Source organism: Primulina tabacum, chromosome 11, assembly GCF_025594145.1.
Source record: "Primulina tabacum isolate GXHZ01 chromosome 11, ASM2559414v2, whole genome shotgun sequence".
Lineage (NCBI taxonomy): Eukaryota > Viridiplantae > Streptophyta > Magnoliopsida > Lamiales > Gesneriaceae > Primulina > Primulina tabacum.
This window is the reverse complement of record NC_134560.1, coordinates 28,739,852-28,762,675: the sequence shown is the minus strand read 5'-3', so window position 1 is coordinate 28,762,675 and position 22,824 is coordinate 28,739,852. Positions and strand designations below refer to the sequence as shown.

At 35.9% G+C, this 22,824-nt stretch overlaps 2 protein-coding genes and 1 long non-coding RNA gene across 3 annotated transcripts; all 3 read left to right on the top strand.

Annotated features, from left to right (window-relative positions):
* Positions 1-12,203: 12,203 nt before the first annotated feature.
* Positions 12,204-13,133, top strand: LOC142519724 (uncharacterized). The gene has a single exon (XM_075622751.1). It carries the CDS (start codon positions 12,204-12,206, stop codon positions 13,131-13,133), a length of 930 nt encoding a protein of 309 aa, XP_075478866.1.
* Positions 13,134-14,482: 1,349 nt separating this feature from the next.
* Positions 14,483-15,501, top strand: LOC142517978 (uncharacterized). The gene is made up of 3 exons (XR_012813442.1): positions 14,483-14,578; positions 15,199-15,323; positions 15,462-15,501. It is a non-coding gene; the product is annotated as an uncharacterized LOC142517978 (long non-coding RNA).
* A 6,273-nt stretch (positions 15,502-21,774) lies between these two features.
* On the top strand, positions 21,775-22,824 carry LOC142519723 (uncharacterized). The gene has a single exon (XM_075622750.1). The coding sequence runs from the start codon at positions 21,775-21,777 to the stop codon at positions 22,822-22,824; it is 1,050 nt and encodes a 349-aa protein (XP_075478865.1).

The following is a 22,824-nucleotide window of genomic DNA, read 5'->3' as shown; positions in this document are numbered from 1 at the left end:
CTAATCTGTATAAGATCGAATATTACAACAATATGTGTTTGTGCTTGTAAGCTCAATGTATAGCCTTTGAATGCTATGAATGTAAATGCTAATTGTGAACTTTCGAAATCTTTTGAATATGAACAGAAAGCTAGTGAAGAGATTTCAGCAGAATAACTATTTGGTAGTTCGGTTTGTATATTTTTCTCAGCTGCTCTTCTCGATAATTTATAGGCTTTGCTTCTATTGGTAACAATGAATACGTTTGAATCTTTCTATCTTTTGTTTACCACGTCAATATCCTTCTGACATTCGTACACTGTAGCATTGCTCAAATGCGACGTTCCCACTACATGTTGCAGTATGCTTTTGTACAATTGTCGGTTGAAAGTTATATTTCTTAACTGATGACGTGTCAAACTATTTTATCAGTTTGACACAGCCGATAGAATTATCTGATAGCTCTCAACTGATTGTAGTAAAACTGATCCGTTCCAACTGATCATCCAGTCGACTACATAGTTCGGTTAGCTTAGTTCAGTTGCCTTATCTGCGCACTAATCTTCAGTTAGGCAACCAATAGTTTGCGTATTTTTAGATCAGTTCTTTTCAGTCTTCTTGATCAGTTTGTTCAATCTTTATACGTTCGGTTTGTCAAACTTCCGAAATAAAGTTTCCAACAATTTTCCCATTTTGGTGTTTGACAAAACTTAGAAAATTTGAACTGATCAAGCTGAATATTTTGTAGATAAAATAATCTTTCATTAACAACTCTTTCAATGTTCAGATTCGTACAAAGAATGAAAGAATAAAAGAATCTTCTGCTGACTAAAAATTCTACAAAATCTGCCAAACTCTTCAACTAAATAAGAATAATAAGACTGTCTTCTAACTGATCCGGATCTCTTTATTTCTTTGCTCTTTTATCAGATAGTCCTTGATCAGTAAGTTGACTAGGTCTTTTCTTGGATTGCTTCTGCTGATCTTCTTCTTTTTCTTCTTCCCCCTTTTTGTCAAACTTATCAACCCTGATGGATAAAGCATGAACTTCCGAAGTGACATTTGATAAGGCATGCACTATATGTTATTGTAGCAAATCCATTCTCTTTGTTACTACGTTTTGGAGGAAATCCATACGTTTTTCGAACACATCTTGAGCTTGGAAATGAGCTTGAATCGTCACTTGGTCCTTATTTAACTAATCTATTTGGAGAAATAGTGAAGTAATATCCTTCGTGACCTGTTGTAAACTCTTAAAAGTATTCTCTTTTATAGATTCAATCTTCAAGGTGTGCAGCAGTTGAGTTGATTTGATGTCAGAAATGGATGAGATCACATTGTGAAGGTTGGACTGAATTTCTTCGATCATAGATTCAGTACTCGTTGGTATCTCAGGAGACAAAGCTTCAGAGGATTCAGGTTTCTGCTTCTTGTCTTCTTGATTAAAGATTACCAAGGCTCTATCATTCGCAACAGTAACCATTTTTGAAACATTTTCTGGTATTTCTTCTCGTTGAAGATCTGGAGGAAGGGTGAAAATCGAAAGATCAGTTGAGCTGGAAGGATCGTCAGTTTGTTTATCAGCTGATACTGTAGTTGGTTCTTCAGTTTGTTCCTTGTGCAACTGAGCCACTTCAGTGTCAGCTAGAACTGCTTGTTCAATCGTGGCAGCCGACTGAACTGGTTCTTCAATTTCTTGCAAAATAGCCTTTGAGGCTGGTTGTTCAGTTAAGCTCGGTTCTTCAAGTGCTTCTGTAGTTAGAATATTCACCTGGACATCAGTGGCGACTGATTGTATGACGTCGTGAATATTTTTCAATAATAACTCAGCATCAGTGTAGAGCTGAAGATCTGCAGTAGAAGATTGAGGAACTGAGGGTGATGGTTGAGCATCCTTTGAGGAAGGAGCAGTTGCTGGCTCATTTGATTCAGTAACTTGTTCCTGGGATGGCTCTGGGTGTTGAACTAATGGTTCAGCTTGTTCTTCATATGAAGGACTTTTAGCATTTGTTGGAATAATCAACTCTTGATCTATTTCCCAAATCTTGATCTTCACCTATAGTGATCGTAGATTCATGTCCAGCTGATCATGAATTGCTCTGTCATCGAAAGTAGTTGGACCGGTTGGATCATAATTTTGGCGGAGCTGAGTGATCAGTTGTGCAAGTTTCTTGACATACACCAGATCAAAGAAGTATGCTTTCCTTTCCAGTGCTCTAACAATCGAGGCAGCTTTGACTACCTTCAAGACTATAGTTTCTAAAGCAATGAATTTCTTCAAAATTGCTTTCTTCTGCAAATGCTTCGCAAAAACTCCGGTTCTAAATCTGACACATTCATTGTAAGTCTTGAGCTTTGATTCAGAAAACTCATTTACCTCTTTCCTTATCAGATCGATATGAATTTGAATTGAGTTTGTCGGTCGGGGATCTTCAATCAACTTGCCATTTCCTTTCAGTTCAGTTAGGACATGAGAGATACTCAGTCCTGATTCATTTGCATCCACTTTCTCCCTTATGACTACTCCTTTTGGTCTGACAAATGGTAGAGTAGTTGGAGCTTATACTCCTGCTGGTTTTTTCTTATCACCAGATTTGGTGATAATCTTCTTAGATGGATCAGTTGGAGGTGGTGACTGACCTTCAGTTGAAGACTCGACTGGAATTGCCCTCAAAGGTATGGCACTGATATGTTGTTTAGTTCCAGTCAGTTTCAATCTCTCAGCTGGGATTGTTTCCAGAACAATTGCTGGTTTGGTTTTGAGAGTTCTTGCCTTCTTCGTGATTTTAGGAGATGGAGTTCTCTCTGAATCAATCTCGCTGACAATATGTTTCCTTTTGATTGTCTTTTTTTGAGCAATCTTCTTGACTTTCTTGACTGATTTGGGAGCTTCCTGCGTTCCAATCTCCTTCTTCACTTTAATGAATTGCTAAGGGTGACATGTCCATCTTGATTTTTGGTAGCTGAACACTCTTAGCATTGAAAATTTTGAATTTGGATGACTTCTCAGAAGTGTCACCCACCAAGCCATTGTTATTCAACAAATAGCTAAGTGGTACAGCAAATCCATTGGACTGTTTGGAGGATTGAAGAATGTTCTTGAGGATAGAAAAGATGACAGCTGACCATTTTAGTCTTCGTCCAGCCATTATAGCAGTCATCACTTGGAACTTTTCCAAGGTGAGAGCAGCAAATGAGCATGCTTTGGCGAGTAGTCCCTTGGCCACAATGCCAGCCAGTAACTGAATATCTGGCTTCAGTTCTTTCTTATGATCAGAAACCTTGATTTTCTGTCCATCTACAGATAAGAGAGTCTGAATCTCCTCTACATCAGACGTATTAACTTCAGAGATATTAGCCAAGCCATCAGAAGGCAGATGGAAGAGATTGCTGAAGGAGTCTTCGTCAATGATCAGCAGTTGACTGTTGACGGTTGAAGTGATTTTTTCGTCAGCAGAGATGAATCCATACAGATCATGAATCTCTTTAGAATAGATTTCTTGAGACGATAATCCCAAAAAGTTCTTCAGTCCAGCTGCTTCAAGTTTGAGAAAGACAGCCTTGATAGCTTCGTCCTTGACAAACAAAACTGAATCAAAGTCAATAGCCATTGCGTTGAGAATGTATGCAGGGACGACTAGATTTGCCATTGCTGATAGTTTGAATATCTGCGAGAAAAAGCTCTGTGTATTTGATTTGCTCTGAGAGTTGTAATGCACGTAAAGAAACTGAAATGAAGCGGGTTCAATTTCTTATGTTTGTGACTGTTCAAATTTTTGGACACGTGTCAGTCCAAGATAAAATCGTGTGTATGTGCGATGAAAACGTGAACAGAATTCTAATGAACCACGTGGGTCCACGTTTCAAATTACTATTCATGAATGATATTAATTAAATGCATGATTTTAACAGTCACATCACTTAATATGGAATATTTATTGAATAATCAGTTAACTTATTGGATAAGATCAGTTAGGTTAGTAACTGAGTGATCAGTTGAAAACTGAGTCAGTTCAGTTGAAGACCAACTGACTATTGTCTTATCAGTTAACCATTTAAATTCAACATTCCCCCTCAATAAATGCAAATAAATAAAATAGGGTAGAAGAAACTCAGTCTGAATCAGTCAAGTGAATTCTGTTAACTGATATCTCTTCGTCTTGTTCTACTTCTTCAATACGAGTCTGTCTATAAATAAGATCACTGTCATTAGATAATAAAAACAACAATTAAGCACAGATGGATAGAGCAAGCAGTTCCAACATCCCTCTTCCTTCAGCAACGCAGCCAACGCTTTGCCGTTTGGAGAGTTTGAAAGAAGCTATTGAGGATCTTGTCTTGGAAAAAGTCATGTCCACCTGGACTAAATTACATGACCTCCAGAATATTTAGTGAGATGGATTAGTTGCTACTGATAAACAGAGGGCAACTGAGATCAAGTATAAGAGGCGTCTCGATGTTATCCATACTTCAGATCTTGCCACTGATGAAGGTCTTTTAGAGTTGATGCTTTCGAAGGAGCAGAGAGTGCTGGAAAAGATTGTCTTTTCTGAAGGCTTCAGAAGAATTTCCTGTAATGATTTTTCTAGTTGGATGTCACTTTGGCTAGATGCCATTGAAAGGGAAATAACTCGTGTAATATGTGAAAGATATTATCAATAAAGTTACTATTTCGATTCATTGTTGTTTCATTTTCTTCATACTAACTGATAATTGATTAACTGGATAATAATTAGCAATAACTGACATATCATCATTAAAACAAATATAATTAAGACATATCAATTAAACCAAGAATATTGCGAAAATGAGCAAACTTAGTCTCGGGTAATGGTTTGATGAAGATGTCAGCTGCTTGTTGATCAGTTGGTAAGTATTCCAGCCTGATTGCCTTCTTTAGAGCATGATCTCTGATGAAATGATGTCTGACATCAATATGCTTGGTCTTAGAGTGAAGAACTGGATTATATGTAATCTCAATTGTGCTTGTATTATCACAAAAGATTGGTGATTCTTTTGCAATGACTCCATAGTATTTCAGTTGTTGCTGAACCTATAGCAGTTGAGCGTAGCAGCTTCCAGCAGCAAGATATTTTGCTTCAGTTGTGGAAGTTGCTATGGATGTTTGCTTCTTGTTGAACCATGAAATCAGACTGCCTCCTAGAAACTGACATGATCTACTGGTGCTTTTACGATCTAGCTTACATCCTGCATAATCTGCATCTGAATAGCCAACTAAATTGAACAATGAGTCCTTAGCATACCATAAGTCCACATTTTATGTGTCTTTAAGATATTTCAATATACGTTTGACAGCTAAAAAGTGCAATTTCTTAGGATTTGCCTGAAATCTGGCACACATACAAATAGCAAATATAATATCAGGACGACTAGCAGTTAGGTATAATAAAAAACCTATTAGACCTCTGTAGAGTGCCGTCTCAACTGATATTCCCCCTTGATCATTATCTAATTTAATCGAAGAACTCATGGGAGTATTTGCAGTTGAACATGTTTCCATGTCAAACTTCTTGAGAAATTCCTTCGTGTATTTTGTCTGACTGATAAAAGTACGAGTTTCCAGTTGTTTCACTTGCACACCGAGAAAGAATGTCAGTTCACCCATCATACTCATCTCAAATTTTTCCTGCATTAACTTGGCAAATTTCTCACATAATTTGGGTTAGTTGACCCAAAAATAATATCAACAACATATATTTGAACAAGAAAAATATGATAAGTCTTTGAAAATTTGAACAGAGTCTTATCAACTGATCCAACAGTAAAATCATGATCAATTAGAAATTTTGAAAGTGTTTCATACCAAGCTCTTGGAGCTTGTTTAAGACCATATAGAGCTTTGTTCATATAATAAACATTGATAGGACCGATTAAAGTTGGAAGAGTGTTTAGAAGGGGGGTTGAATAAACACTGACAATTTTCACAACATTTTTGACTGATGAGTCAGTTTAGTGATAAACTGATACTCGGGAATCTCGTAAGTCAATATCAATCAGTTAACCATAAAATTGCGGAAATAAACTGACTGATAGATATAATAAAAACTAAAATAAGAAGACGCGAAATTTTATGGATGTTTGTAGATTTCAAACACTCCTACGTCACCCCTTCTATCACAAGGATATGATATTCACTAAAAGACTTTGATCGATACAAACTGTTGTACAGACCCACATCAGTTTTGGACTTAACAATGCCAAACTAAGACTCTTAGTTACAAACTTGTTTACAGTACTCAATAGAACTGAAATAATTTCGCACAACTGATCTCTTTCAAGATCAAGTATTACAGTGTGTGCTTGGACGTTACACCTTCACTTGATAGTTATTGATTTTGATGACCATGGTTCGTTTTGGGTTTTGATATGTCAATGTGTTTAAGGTTATTGATGGTTTAATTGGGTCATACATGGTTTGGTTAGGAGCCTTTGAATTATGGTTTGAGTTTGGTTAAGTTCAGGCTAAAATGGGGACTCCGGTCTAAGTTTTAAGCGAACTATAGAGGTTAAAGTTTGAGCTCGAGTTTATGTCTAGGAAATGGTTATAAATATGTTTTGATGTGTTTTAATAAGGTTGGTAGGCTTCGTGTCGGGTTAGCAGCCTTGACAGTGCCCTGATAACTGTAAATGCATGTTTAAAATGTATATGTTAATTATGAATATGAATTCTTATGTAAATGATGGAAAATCGTTGCATGCTTAGTTTAAAGAAAATGTATGTATTTGCATGAATTTTACAAGTGATGATTACGATGATACGTTTTTGAAAGATATGAGTTGATTGTGATTAATACGAACATGAACATGTAAGGCCAATGCTCAGTGGATGGGTAAAACTGTCGCTGATGTCCCCGTCGTCAGGTACCGCGTTTATACGTAGATGGATCCTTCGACTTGATACGAAAGTCACAACTAATGATTTGAATTCAATAAGAAAAAATGAACACGTATATATTGATACGATATGACATGATTTGAATATGTTATGTTTAAGTTTACGCTTTTGAAGATCATGTAACTTATTTTAATTATTGTACTTTTCACTATTGCATGATATATATACATACTTTTTATTACGGTTATGGTGTGTTGAGTCTTTATACTCACTAGGTGTGATTGATGCAGGTGATCATAAGGATGTGGAGACTGGAGGCGCCGAAGATTGTGTAGACGGAGTTGGGGGTGTATATGATAATCCGAGGACCTTGCATTCTTCCGTATATTATGATCACGAGTCATGTGTGTGAACAATATTTTAAATATTCCTGCATCTCTTTTTACATTGATGATATTGGTAGATGTTGAGTTCTTTTTAAACAGTAGACTAGGAGATTTGGTTGCATTTTAGATTTTGTGTAAGTGCAGTCATTTTTAGTCATTGATTGAATTAATTTTAAAACGCATGATTAATTTATTTAAATATTTATGAGTGTGTGTATTTTCGGTCAAAGTTTTTAAATTAAAATATTTCAATAGAATTTTAAGTAATAGATGTTTCAGATATAACAATGTCATGTACGAAAAAAGAGCTCAGGGATGACTTTAAATTTTTTTAAATAAAATAGGAAGCTTAAATTAGCTTTTAGGGAACAAGATAGTAAAATCTAAACGGAAATAGAGTGAAGATTTATTTGAAATGTACACTTTGAAAATCAACAAAAGAATTTAAAACAACATTTTATCCTTTTTTCTAGGCTTCTCCATAAAATATACGGGAGCGATTACCCTTTTTGACTTTCATTTTTTTTCTCTGCCCCTTTTTTCGCCCATTGCCAACTTAACCACCCCACCATATCTTTTGATCAGTATAAATTACTAATATATTTTTATCTGTATAATTAATTATTAATTGTTATATTATGTACTTGGTCTTCGTATTTTTTTCAAAACTATTTAACTATATGATATGAAAATTTAGGAAAATTATTAATAATATAAATAAGTTTATATAATATGCATTTTACAAAAAAAATTATTTATATATTCTCACTATATTTTATGTCACGCTCGACTATAAAACAAATAACATATCACCATATTCATATATCTTTAATTCTACTCCAAATTAATATTATACTATTTTCGTCTCAATTATTTAAATTTTATTTATTTTTCTCAAATAAATAAACTAATTTTTTTTATATATCTATCTGTACTTTTTCTTGTTTTCCTATTAAACCTTTATTAACTAAGTCATGGAAAACATACAGCTATTTTTTGAAAAAATAATAACGAATCTACTTATATGAAAGCGGTAATAAAATGTATTTGGTCACTTTCTGTACGGTAGCCGGATAAAATCCCTAACACGTTTCGTGCATTTCTTTCTCCGATAGTCAATAGTTTGTGTTGTCATTACGAGATCAATCGCCCCACCACGCGTCGTCTGAGCATCCTCCTTCCTCCCCGATTTCTTTCTGTTTTCCTATTTTCTATGGTTGTTGCATTTGTTGTTCGGATTTCCCCAATTCTCCATCTCCTTGTGTTCGTTCCTCCTTCAAATTTTTTATTTTCACCCGATCTTCACGCCCGAGCGGCAGAAAACGGTAACAGGTGCGTTATCCCTTTCGTTCTCTTTGGCCTTGATTATTTTATATTGTCCTGCTTTGATTATGTTGTTCTCCATGTTTTTTTGCCTTCTTTTAGCTATGTTGATCCCTTTGGTTCTCTTCGGCTTAGTCTATGCTTTTCGAAATGTGTTTCTCCCTTTCTTTAGCTATTTTAGGCGATTTGTTCCGTGTTGTTCGGTAATCCGTAACGCCTTATTCTGCTTTCGCTTGCACAACTTCTTTGTAGAGTTCCATTGGTTTCTCCCCCCTCTCGCGCGGGTAGCTTTTGTTTCTCTTTTATTATAGATCAGCTGTGTGTTCTCTATTTTGTTCGGCCCTGTTGTTTTTCCCTTTCTACCTCCGTCTACTCTACAGTAATTGCTACCTGCTCAACTTATTTTGGTTTAGTTTTCCCCGTGCCTTTTTAGAGGACCTTTGTTTTTCCCTTGCTGTTAGTTTGTCCTCGTTGTAGCTTTCGGCATTTAATTGAATTACTAAAGGAAATAATTTGGTACATTTTCGCCTGGGCAATTGAGGGCTGCTTTGAAATTCCTTTGCGTTGTTTTGCTTCTCACTTTCTGTTAAGCACGTTGTTCTTGTTTTGGGCTGTCGATGCCCATATTCACCTTTACAGCAGCCTGTTGTTCTGCTCCTGAATAACTTTATGTAGCCTTCGGTGTATATATAGAGACAAATTGTTCCTAATACGAGGCCTCGGCATCGTACGCCTATGGAAAGCTCATCCTCTCGTGCTGCATACAGGTTCGCTCTTTTTTTGCAATTTTATTAGTTTGCCCTTTAGTTTTCTTGGTTTATTACTATATACGTGGTTTTTCCCTCCCATCCTTATTGGTGTCGGCATATTTTCCCTATTAGCTTTTGTGGTGCCAAACTATAGGTTATAGATCATTATTGCTTGTTTTTTTTTAGAAAACTGTGTCGTATTTATCGTTAGTTAAGAATTCCATAAACCAACGCACCAGGTAATATTAAGATCAGACATTTTGAATTACTTGCTGTCATAAAATAACACTGATGCCGCGGCATAGAAAAGATAATGCAACAGAATTCAATACGACTAAAACCTCTCGTAAAAGAAAATATATTTGTTTAGAAGATCGTAGGGTGCAAAAAAATATACGTCGAAGACAAAAAAATAAAACATGTGATTCACAGATACTTGATGCAAAAAAAACTAAGGTAGACCCATTGATGTATATAGTGAAAACTCCAGATGTACTACCTACTATGGTAGATTGTAAATTTTGCGGTGCAACACGCATCTATGCTGAGCCACCAACATTTTGTTGTGCGCTAGGAGATATAATTCTTTCACCTTCAGAAATGCCTTCTGAATTAGTACAACTCTGTGTTGGTAATGCTGATGATGCAAAAGAGTTCAACACTTGTATTCGTAGTTACAATAACATTTTTGCCTTCACATCGATGGGAGTACATTGTGATACATCTTATGCTAAAAGAAATGCTGGCATTTATACATTCCGTGTACAAGGTCAACTTTATCATTTTATTTGCCAATTAATACCACCGTGCAACGAAATCCCCAAAAATCTACAACTATATTTCTTTGACACTGAACATCAACTATCTAATCGTCTATCTATTAACTCAAAATTTAAGGAAGCTCTTGTACAGAAATTAATTAACATCTTATCAAAAAACCCATATGGGAATTTTTTCCGTGGTCTAAATAGTGTTGACAACTTAGACGAATATAAAATTGCTTTGCAAGCTGACCCTGTTACGGATCAAAGAGTTTTTAATAGACCTGATGTCTCTCAGGTTGCTGGTATATGGTTAGAATGTAGCTATGAAAATCAAAAAACAAGCCAACATATACAAGTATATCCAAAAAAACAGCTGTCCCAAGATAATTAAACACTATTTCGGGTGTTATGATCCCTTACAATACCCTCTTATATTCCCAAATGGGGAATCTGGTTGGCATCGAAACATTAAAAGATTAGACTAAAAACAAAAAAAAATGCATCCTCGACCAACTTGTGCCGGTGAAAACATCAACTGCATACAAAACTCTGCAAGTGCAGAATTTTTTATCAGCGCTGAAACTCAAGGTAATTTTTACTTAAAACGAAAATTTTATTATACAATAGTTAATACATTTTACCCTTAGAAATCTGTTTATTTATGTAGCTTTGGAAAAAAGCAGCACCCAAAGGTCTACGGTCTCATATCGTGAATACTACTGCCACAAATTGCAAATAAGGAAAAATGATAAGTCTTTCTTGCTACATATTGGTAGGCTTCTGCAACAATATATAGTAGATATGTACATTAAAATTGAGACATCAAGATTAGAATTTTTTAGGACTTCAAGCATGCAAAATCGTTTGCGAAATGAGTCCTACAATGGGTTATTAGATAGCATTACACAGGGGTGTGAGATAGGCTCTGATGTTGGGAAAGGCGTAATATTACCTACGTCATTCATTGGAGGTCCTAGAGATATGCGTAAAAGATACATGGATGTTATTGCTTTAGTTCAACGTTATGGGAAGCCTGACATATTTCTAACAATAACCTCAAATCAAAATTGGGCTGAAATAAAGTCTCTTTGCCTTCCATCTGATGAATTAAAAATAGACCTGATTTGATCTCTAGGGTTTTCCATGCAAAACTTCAAGTTTTACGCGATGAACTATTCAAGAAGGACATTTTCGGGCATATTATCGCCTATACTAGCATTATAGAATTCCAAAAAAGAGGTTACCCCATGCCCATTTCCTGCTTATTTTGAATCAAGCTTCAAAAATGTTTCATCCTGAGGCATTCGACAGAATTGTTTGCGCAGAATTACCAGATCCACATATTGAACCATATTTGTTTTCACTTGTGGTGAAACATATGATTCATGGTCCATGTGGTTTACTCAATCCAGCATGTCCTTGCATGAAAAAAATTCTTGTAAATATAACTATCCTAAAGACTACTCAGAGGCCACTAAATATGGAACAAATTCATACCCAATATATCGCCGGAGCGATGACAGACATGTTATTAATATAAGGGGTTCACAACTTGATAACCGTTGGGTTGTTCCTTACAATCCATATTTGCTTGCTAAATTTAATTGCCATATCAATGTCGAAATATGTTCAACCATTCAGGCTGTAAAATATATCTACAAATATATATACAAGGGACATGACAAGATTTTATATATATTACTTGGAGATGAACAAAATCCCGTTGTAGACGAGGCAAAAAATTTCCAGGCTGCAAGATGGATTTCGCCTCCTGAATCGATCAGGCGCATTTTCGGATTTGATCTTAATTATTTACATCCAGCTGTAATTTGTTTACCGGTTCATTTAGAGAATGAACAGGTTGTGACATTTGTTGCCAATCAAGCGTTGTACATCATTGTTAACAGCCCAACATTTAAGAAAACTATGTTAACACAATATTTCTATATGAACAAATACAATAATTACGCTCAAAGTCTGGATTGTTTATATGTTGAATTCCCTGAATTTTTTATTTGGCACAACGATTGTAAAGAGTGGGAACCACGTAAGAAAAAAGAGGTCATAGGCCGAATTTTTAGCTTTCGGCCTTCAGATTGTGAAAAGTTTTATTTAAAATTGTTGTTAATGCATGTCATTGTTGTTAATGCATGTCAGAAAACCATCTTCTTTTAAAGACTTAAGAACGATTAACGAGGTTACTTATACAACATTCAGAGAGGCTGCAATAACCTTTGGCTTAATAGAAAGTAATAATACTGCTGAAATGTGTATTGAGGAAGCTGCTTGCTATTTAATGCCTCATGTTTTGCGGCAATTATTTGCTACAGTCCTCGTTTTTTGTTGCCCAAAAAATCCCATTCAGCTTTGGTCAAAATTTCATGATTTTCTCTCAGAAGACTTTGCTCATAATAGAGATCTTACTCCAAAAATGATTAATCATAGGGTTTTAGACATAGTTGATAACAACCTTCGTTCCATGGGTAAAAAATTAGAAGACTTCTTTCATACAGACAAAGACATGAGCTTAGATTTTGACGATAGATTGGCAAAAGACTTACAAACTGAGCATGATATTTATGTACCAGCCGAAGATCTATTAGTTGTGGAACAATTAAATGTAGAACAAAAAAATGCTTATAATCAAATCTTATATCATGTTTGCAATAATTTGTCAAGTGCTTTCTTTATTGACGGTCCTGGTGGTACTGGAAAAACGTTTCTATATAGAGCACTTCTTGCTACGATTCGATCAAATGGTGACATAGCAATTGCGACCGCAACTTCAGGAGTTGTGGCATCTTTGCTTCCAGGAGGTCGTGCTTCACATTCGAGATTTAAAATCCCTTTAGAAGAAAGTAATATCAAATCCTGTAGCGTTAGCAAGCAAAGCACATTAGCGACTTTAATAAAACTAGCAAAAATCATTATTTGGGATAAGGCTACGATGACTAGGCGTGATGTTATTGAAAAATTCAATGAAATGTTACAAGACATAATTGATTCAAATTTACTTTTGGCGGTAAAATTGTTGTGTTCGGTGGAGACTTCCGCCAAACATTACCAGTTATTGTAAAAAGTACGAAGGAAAATATCATTGATTCTTCGATTGTCATGTCACCATTGTGGCCACATTTAAATAAGATAAAACTCCAAAAAAATATGCATGCATTATCTGATTCTATCTTCTCATCTTGGCTGCTGAAAATTGGTGATGGAGTTGAAATTACTAATGAAAACAATGAAATCCAAATCTCATCTCACATTAACATTCCATTTGCAGATGACATTACTTCCTTAAACACATTAATAGACATGGTCTTCCCAAACATAAATGATTCAGATCTAGATTTCTCTTTATTTGTAAAATGCGCCATACTTACAACAAGAAATGAATTTGTCCACGAAATAAATGACGTTCTTATTAACAAATTTCCTGGCGAAGAAACATCGTACTATAGTTGTGATGAAAACACAAGTGATTGTTGTTTTACCTGATCAGGAGGCTTTATTTCACTGTTTAACTCCTCAGGGGCTTCCCCCACACAAACTAACCTTGAAATTAAATTCACCAATCATATTGTTACGAAATATTAATCCAACTGAAGGGCTTTGTAATGGTACACGCTTACTTTGTAAAGGGTTTAACAAAAATGTTATTTACGCTGAAATTTCAGTAGGCACACATGCAGGAAAACCTGTGTTCATTCCTCGAATAACTTTAGAATCTCCACATGACGATTTTTCATCTATTCCATTTAAAAGAAAACAATTTCCAATCCGTTTATGTTATGCAATGACAATTAACAAAGCACAAGGGCAGACTTTAGATTTTGTTGGCATCTATTTAAAAGAACCAGTTTTTTCACATGGTCAGCTTTATGTCGCATTATCAAGAGCTAAGAATATAGATCAAATAAAAGTGCTTATTAGACCATCAACATCATTAACTCGAATTACTAGCTACACAAAAAATGTAGTATACCGTGAGGTTTTGGAGGCTGCACATCCTTATTGAGAGGTAAACTCTTATTTTGCTTATCTTGTTAATGTGAAAATATTACACATGAAGCTATATTAAATATTTATATATGCACATTGTAACTTTTGTTAAGATAAAATTATTAGTTCTATTAAAAAAATTAAATGCTCTCAGCTGCACGATTTAATTTTAGATTTATTTCTTTACACAAATATATTCTTAATTTCGTGCTTCAAGGGTTTTAAACCACTTTGACTCATATTTCTGTACAAAATTTACCTAGTAAAAAACTTATAATGTTTTCTTTTATTTGCCTATGCGTTATCTTATATTCCATACTTTAGTGTCCAAAATATTTTTGCTTATTATTTCTTTTTTTCTCCCTTACCTTCAGGTCATTAGAGGACAAATGTACATCCCTTGCAAATTTAAAACCAGATTTCTGCAACTGGTTTGTCAAAGTGTTACTTTCTGAAAAAACTCCAATTCGCTTTCTGAAATGGGGAAGACAACAAAAACTTGTTTTTGTTGACAAAGAGGTAAAATACATTGTCTTTTTTCAATAGCATTTCAGTCTGGAATTGTTTTTTACTTTACCCATTTATTTCCATAGAATGGAAGCATACAGGGTATAATTTTTGACCAAGATGTTGAGCAATTGGACAGATTACTACAGTTATACAAGACATACTATATTGGGAATGCCAAAATCAAAGAAATAACTAGCAATGCACCAATTTTTGCATCAACAAAATACCAAATGTTGCTTAATAGAAGTACTTATATTAAGCTTGCAAGCAAAGAAGAACGACTACCTCTCGACCATGTTTACCAACTGATGCCTTTCGCACAATGCCCCGAATTAGCGGACGTGTCTACAAAACAAATCAGCTAAGCTCTTGCTCCAGCTCTTTTTCATAGCATGCAATTACTTTATATCCAGATTTATTGACACACTTTATTTTTCATATTTGTTATGCAGTGTGATGCATGTTTTTTCACCACGGTTTGTTGAAAAAACAAAAAGAAATTTACAGGAATTTGTTATCGTCAACAAAGAGTAAAATCCTTTCATAAAATCTTCACAATATTAATTGCTTTTCTTCATTTTCACCTAATTTTGTAGACCAGAAAAGAACAAGTTTTTTTATCTTGATAGGCGCAAACCATTAATTCTGACTTTATGGGAAGAATTTCTCCAAACCGAAGCACCTTTTTTGACGCAAAATGTTCACACTCTTCATGTTATCTTAGGAATGCAGCTTTCTGTAAATACATTTTACGGTATATTCATTTCTATTTAATGTTATTTCATAGTTAGAGAAACCAATCCCCTCTAGCTTATACATATTGTTTGATATACTTTAGTGCTTTTTACTTAACAAAGCTTGGTTTGGCTGATAAAAATATGTTTTGTTGTAGGATTATCAATTGGTACAGTTCCAAATAGCACCATTTTGTTTGACCCCTCAAAACAACGAAATGAACTCCTAAAACGATGGTAATTCATACTCTTTTTATTAGTTATGTGGTCACATATTCTTAGATTTATCTTTGTTAAATCAAAATAAATCTACTATCTCAAATTCCTTTGCTTGAACTTCTAAACCACACTAAATAATGCTTTTTTTAGTTTCTAATTTATGTATACACATTCAGAAATTACTTTTCGACACTATACATTTTGGGGGAACAAAAAACCCTTTATAAATTATGAATGTGTAGTTCTAGGCGTATCTGTTGTAATCTTCAAAATAAAATTTATGAATAATTTTTGGGCTTTGATAGGCACATATTACATTTCTTGAATACACTAACGTAGCAGAAAAAACTTGATTACATTTTTTTTCAGTTTTTTGGGTTAAATTTTGTCGTGGGAAAAAAATATATGCTAAAGAGCCATCTATCTTGCTGTTTTCACTTGTTTCCTTCATGTGTTTATGTTTTTATTCAACTTTCTTTTTTATTTCTGGCCTATTTCCCATATTCTTAGAAATAAATAGCTAACATAACCCTTTTTTAGGATGCAAGCCAATCAAGAATATATAGAAACTGTTGTGTCCCAGAAATTGTATGACAAAGGAAACCAGGAAATAGACAAGCCGTTCAGCCTCCAGATCCGAAAAATCAGCCAGATTCTGAGCCTGAATGAAGTAGTACGTTCAAATTTGCTCGCATATTGTCTTAGCTAGATTTAGAATAACCAAAGATTTTAAAATGCTAACAAATTCTGATTTATAGGTGAAATCATTTTGGATAAAGGCTCAAATATGAATAAAGAATCCTGAAGACTTTGTATATTTTCTAGCTTGCCCAGGTTGCTCGAAGTCATGCGGAGCTGCATAAAAATATGAGTTCACATGTTTTTATTGCAATCATGATTTTCCAAGCCCAAAACCACTGTAAGTGATAAATATGCTTTGAAAATCTACGCTCGTTAATAACATGACATCTTAACTATGCTATACATATACCTTACGGTTCCAAGCAGAACTTTTTGACAGGACTAGAAATTTGACTGCTTATATTGAGAACAAAGAGGCAAGCATGTTGTTATGTGCGTCAGGAGAAGACATGATTGAAGCAGAAGAACATGTATATTTATTTACCAATTATTTTTTGTTAACCAAAAACTTTATATATCTTCTGAATATTACTTATCTTGTCATTTGCAGGCAAAACCTTTTATTCCTGATATATTCAACGAGAAATCGAGAGATTTACAGTTCCTTTTCCAACTAAGAACGTCGTGGAGCAAAACAAGAGGCAAAACTTTTGTTCGAAACACAGGCATAGCATGTCTACCAGCAGCTGAGTCATCATCGACATCGCACAGCTATGAAGACAAAGGCTCGTCCTCAAAAGTGCTTGGATTGATACAAGGTGATGTAGCTGCAGCTGAATCCCAAGAAAGAAGCTCTGCAATGCAGGAAGAACACTTTGAAACAGATCTTAGAGTACAACAACCCAGGCCAACAGGCAAAAGAAAATTAGAACCTGAGGAGGTATTACATGCGAGTAAAAAACATATAAACGAAGACTGAAGGGAAAATATGTATATAAAAGCCCAGTATGTGTTTTAATACCTGTGCTTTTTTAAAATGGAATTACTGTTTTTTGCTTGTTATCTAAATGCTAACATTTTGTTTGAAAACTAACCTATTAATTGTTGTTTGAAGTCCTGATTACTTTCGAATTATACATAAAAACATCTTCTCTTACATGTTAGTTTTTTACAGCACTGTTTTAATTGCTAAAATAAATTGTGTGTTTCCAGTAATTTTAAACATTTTCCTTTACTCTAATACATAATCTTATGTTTGGCATTTACACATACTATTATTAGTTTGAAAACACAGATAATATAGACTAATTTAAAAATAAAAACCGTAGTCTTTGTATCTTATGTGTTCGATTTAATATACTTACCATATATTGAATTACATATTTATTTATAAGGGAAAAACCTTTTTCCCTAAGCACTTCCAAATCTATATAGACATACATTCTTAGAACTACAAAATAAATACAACGTATGAAAAAAACAACTATAAAATATCGGTTAAATAATTTCATGCTATAATAAATTATATCTAAGGCATTTCTACTTATACAATATTGATTTCTTTTGCCAACTTACAACTAACAATTGTTATGTTATTACTCTAAACTAGGCAAAATAAGAAAAATTAGTAATATTCATTCTAAAACATTTTGCCCAGGGAAAAAAATGCATACTTATAAATACAAAATATGGACTGAGTAATGAACAACAGATTATATGTTTAAATAATATATAAATAATGCAAGGGAAAAAAACTAAAAGAAGCTTTTTATGGTATTCATCGCGCAATTACCCGCTATAAATCTACAATTACATACGATTTATATACACAAACTTATATACATACATGAACTAAGTTATAAGACGTTACACTTGTTAACATTATATGGAAAAATAGTTTTAGGAGTTTCATTTTTCAGTACCCACTGCGCCATGGCGTGACAGAGGCGTGCACCCGCGCACATTGTGGCCAACAAAACGTCAGAGGCTTCTGCGCCCCTGAACGATAAGTGTTCGCAAGGGCGTGCATTTTCTCCAAAAAAAACCAGTGGCATGCGTGCTATTACGCAGTAGATTCGTGCAGCAGCGCGTGCTGAAATGCTACGAAAAACAGAGGTTAGCGTGCCACTGCACATTATATCCACGCACCAGCTCCTCTTATTTCCAAAAGCCACAAACAGAAACATGCACGTAACAGCACATTCAAAGTGCGCATATGCATGCTCCCTACTGGAAAACTTTTAGAGATTCAGCACCGTAATAGCGCTTCGAAATATCGCAATAGCGCACACCCTCTTTCGGAGGAAAACACACAAAAATACGATTTCACCCTCACTCCCACAATAATTTCCCAACTTCCATCTGCGTTTGTTTTCGCCCCTTACGCAGCCGCCATTAACGCCTGGTCTTTCCACTAACCCTACAGCCGCGCAATATCTCCCCAAGGAACCCAGCTGTCATTCACACCACACTTGCTTCAAAATTCCCGTGCGCAACAACGCTTACCGATATTTCAGATTTGTTCGGTGCCTCCTTCCAGTAACATTTTCTAAGGTAACCCCATTATCTTCAAATTTTTATGCACAAGTCTTGCAAATTGATGCTAGATAGGGTCTTACAAATTTCTAAATCTAAATTTTGTGGTTCCTTTAAATTATTTATTAAGGATTATGCCTCAAAAAAAAAAATTCAAGGGGAATGCTTTATCCTAATCTCATGTGTATGATAAACACAAATTCTGGAATACGGAGGGTCAAAGCATTTATGAAACCATGCTAAGTCGGCCTATTATTAAAGAAAGAGGCATAGACATGTCCAATCCTGACTATCGTTTAGTGAAAGAGATTGTAAAATGAGGTTGGGTTGAATTATCCAAATCACCATCAGACGCTGTAATTTCGGTGATTCGTGAGTTTTACGCAAACTTACGAGTAAGGCACAAAGATCATCGAGTTTTGGTTCGAGGCAAAATGGTAGCATTTGACTCAACTACCATAAACATGATTTATAATCTGCCAATCCTCGAAACTGATGAATATACTGAATACATGACTAGAAATATAGATTATACTATGATGATCAAGGAATTGTGTGTTGATGGAGCAGAATGGCAAACAAATCAGGGAACCCCAGTCACATTAAAAAAATCTGAAATGCTTCGTGACCCAAATAGTTGGGCCTCACTCATTCTTGCAAGAATCCTACCTTCAACACACCAAACGGAAATTACAAGAGATAAGGTCGCTTTGGTGCATGCTATTACAACAGGAAAGTCAGTAGACCTAAGCAAAATCATTCATTGTTCAATAATGCGCACAGCCACAAGCCTCATCACTACTGGTCTCCCTTGCCCGCAAATTGTGAGAACCGAAAATCTTGCAATAATGTAATTAAAATTTTGAAGGAAATTTTATTAGCATAAGATTTTTTTTATTGTATTAGAATAAGATGGCCATGATGAAATCTTTATTGCCAAGAAAATTTCGAATTTTGGGGTAGGAAATATTACAAATTAGTTTATCATACAAGATGCAAGGAAACAAGATAAAGAAAATATCGGATATTCATATAAATCAAGAATTTATATCTCACGAATTAGGAAGAGAAATCATCAGCAATGGCAAGGATATTTGGAGTCAATATTAGGAGATTTGACATGAATTTTTGGTATGATTTTAGTGCCAAATTTAGCTCCACCCTCATCCGCTATAAATAGTGCATCAACCCCACTCATTCAACACACATAATTTCGAAATCCTAGAGCTGAAAAACTCGAAAATTCAGCAACTCTCCCTAGCCAAAATACTGCACAAAAATCGTCCCGAAAATCGTCAAAGAAATCGAGCCGGAGCGCTACCTGGACGAGGAGCGCGAAGTGATCCAAACCAAGCCGTTCACTCCACGTTTTTTTAGGTACATCCAAACACTGTAAGTGGGCTGTTTTAAATTTTGTTTTATGCACATGAAAATTTCAGTTTTGTGGTTTAAAAATACGGTCGAGTACCGTTGTTTTGTCTATACGTTTTTACGAAAGTTATTACGTTTATGTTTGACACTGTGAGGATTCCCTGAAAATGGGTGGAATTCCAACATATGGCCCTTAACAGTGGGATAGAACTGTTTTATGGCCTCGCCCCCTTAGAGGATTAAAACTTAGGGACTGACGTCAGTAAACCATTACATGTGAAAAATCGCAGTGTTATTATGTTATGAAATTTACGTTACGTTTATGAAAAGCATGATGTACGTTTATGATATGTTTTGAAAATGTTATTAAATTGGTTATGTTGTGTTCAAAGTCCCCCATTTACTGAGTATTCCCAAATGCTCATCCCCCTTACAACTCTTCCCAGATAAGTCCGAAGAACAGATTGATGAGGAAGAATCCGAGCAGTTTTGGGGATGGTGAATGCTCAAGGAAATCGATTATGTTTAAGTTATTATTTACGTTTCGCATTAAAACTCTGTCGTCTTATTTAATTCGGTATTGTAAAGACAACTGTTATTTTCGTCTTATTTAATTCGGTATTGTAAAGACAATTGTTATTTCATTGAGATTATGATATATAAACTGGTTTCGGTTTATACTGTGCTACGAAAGGCTTGTTGTTTCGATTGTGTGATTGTTAAACAACGCCGGTGTCAATCCCGAGTTTCGAGACGTGACATTTAAGTGGTATCAGAGCCGCCAGGTTCATAATCCGAGTAGGAAAAAAAATCGAATTTCAAAAAAAAAAAAAAATTCGGGAATTCCGGCCAAACAGGCCCTTAGCGCGATCCGTCGCATTTTTCGCCGATTCCGGCTGCTTCCGGTAGTATTTCTTTGATCGGAGACCAGATCTAGGACCGCCTCGACGAGACGAACAAAAGCCCTCAAACAATTTCATATTTCGTGCTCGGGTGCAACCGGAATTTCGGATCTACGGATTTGGCGTACGAACCCTAACGCCGAATCTTATTTCGTCTAATTACCCTATCAATCCTACTCCGATTTTCAATTTCTTTTACCCAAACATTATACTATCCATGGGTAACGTTTCCCAACAATCAATTTTGAGATCGGATCAACTAATCGAAGACGCCCAATTTCAAGTGAGTTAACCTAGTTTGAGCGAGTTCCGGCCAATTAGATAGTTTTCCGACCGATTCTGGCCGTGCCACCACCGGTTCCATGATGCTGACCTCTTCGCCGACGCACTGCCTTTCCTCCGACCATACTCCGGCGAGTCAACCCGACGAGTCAACTCGTCCGAGTCAACGAGTCAACCCGCCAGCATGTGTCCTTCGATTTTTCGTAGGAAACTCCGAATTCGGTTCCGTCAACTGATCTGAAATCCTCTCGACATACTCTTCGAATCCATATGCCTATCTCAAAACTTTCCAATTTTCAAAATTTTCAAAAAAATTTTAATTTTCTGTATCTTACTCTATCCTAATATTTTATTCTGTCTTAGTGATTTTGTTCTAGGAGTTTTATTTTACCTTTCTTTTTCCGTTGTTGCTATTTTATTCAGTACGACTTTTATTTCCTTTAGATTGGTCATGTTCTTTCTTTTAGAAATCAATAAAAATTTGTTCTATTTGGTTCATTGATTTCAATTTATTTCAGAACAACCTATTGTATGAATTTTACTCGTACAAAAAATTCTTAGAACTTGCAATCTGTAGGAAATGGCCGGCAGACCCCCAAGACAGAACCGCAACCCGCGTTATGCTAGTATCAACCGTGAAGGCGGACAGGAGAACGAGCAAGGAAATGGACCCCCGCCGGCAGTCAACTTAAGCCAAGTTGATCTTATGGCCATAACCACTGTTGTGGCGACAACACTGCAAGGGTTGGGAAACCCGAACGCCAATCAGCCACCACCACCTCCACCACCAAATGGAATCAAGTTCCACTATGAGTCACTCCGCAAGAATAGGTGTCCAACCTTCAGTGGAGCCGCTGACCCTGAAGTTAGCCAGAGTTGGCTGAAAGGTGTAGAGACTCAACATCGCCTATTGGAAGTTCCCGAGGCACTGAAAGTGGACGTGACTGTGCCGTTCCTGGAAGATAAAGCAGGAAAATGGTGGGAAGCAATCTCGCCAGCCATGACAGCTGTAGGACCAATGACTTGGCAGCGATTTCGAGAAGCCTTTCTGAAACAGTATTATCCAGCCGAGGTCAGACTGCAGAAACTGAGTGAGTTTGAAAACTTCACTCAAACTCCGGATATGTCAGTTGTAGAATACACCTCCCAGTTCAAGGCCTTAGGATCTTATGCTCCGGCAATCATGGCGGACGAAGTTCTAAAATTACACCGCTTCAAAAAGGGTTTGAACAGCAGAATACAGTCGGCTTTGGCAGTCTACCAACCTGCGAACTTCTCAGACTTGATGGGCGCAGCCATCCGAGCTGAAACTGATATCCAGCGCAGAGAGAAGGAGATTAGGAACAAAATGCCTATGAATGATCAGTCCTCTCATGGCAGTCAGTCGTTCAAGAAACCGAACCACTCCGGCGAACCACCTAAGGGGCCTTCACCCGCCACCAACTACCAAGCCATTAAGCCTTGCCCAACTTGCCACATACGACACCTGGGAGAATGTCGTAGAGCCAGCGGCTTCTGCTTTGGATGCGGAAAACCAGGACACCGTATGGCAGATTGTCCAGCCGCCAACAACAAAACAACTGGACCAGGTAAAAGAGACGGGTCGAGCTCAGGGGCCGAATGCCAATAA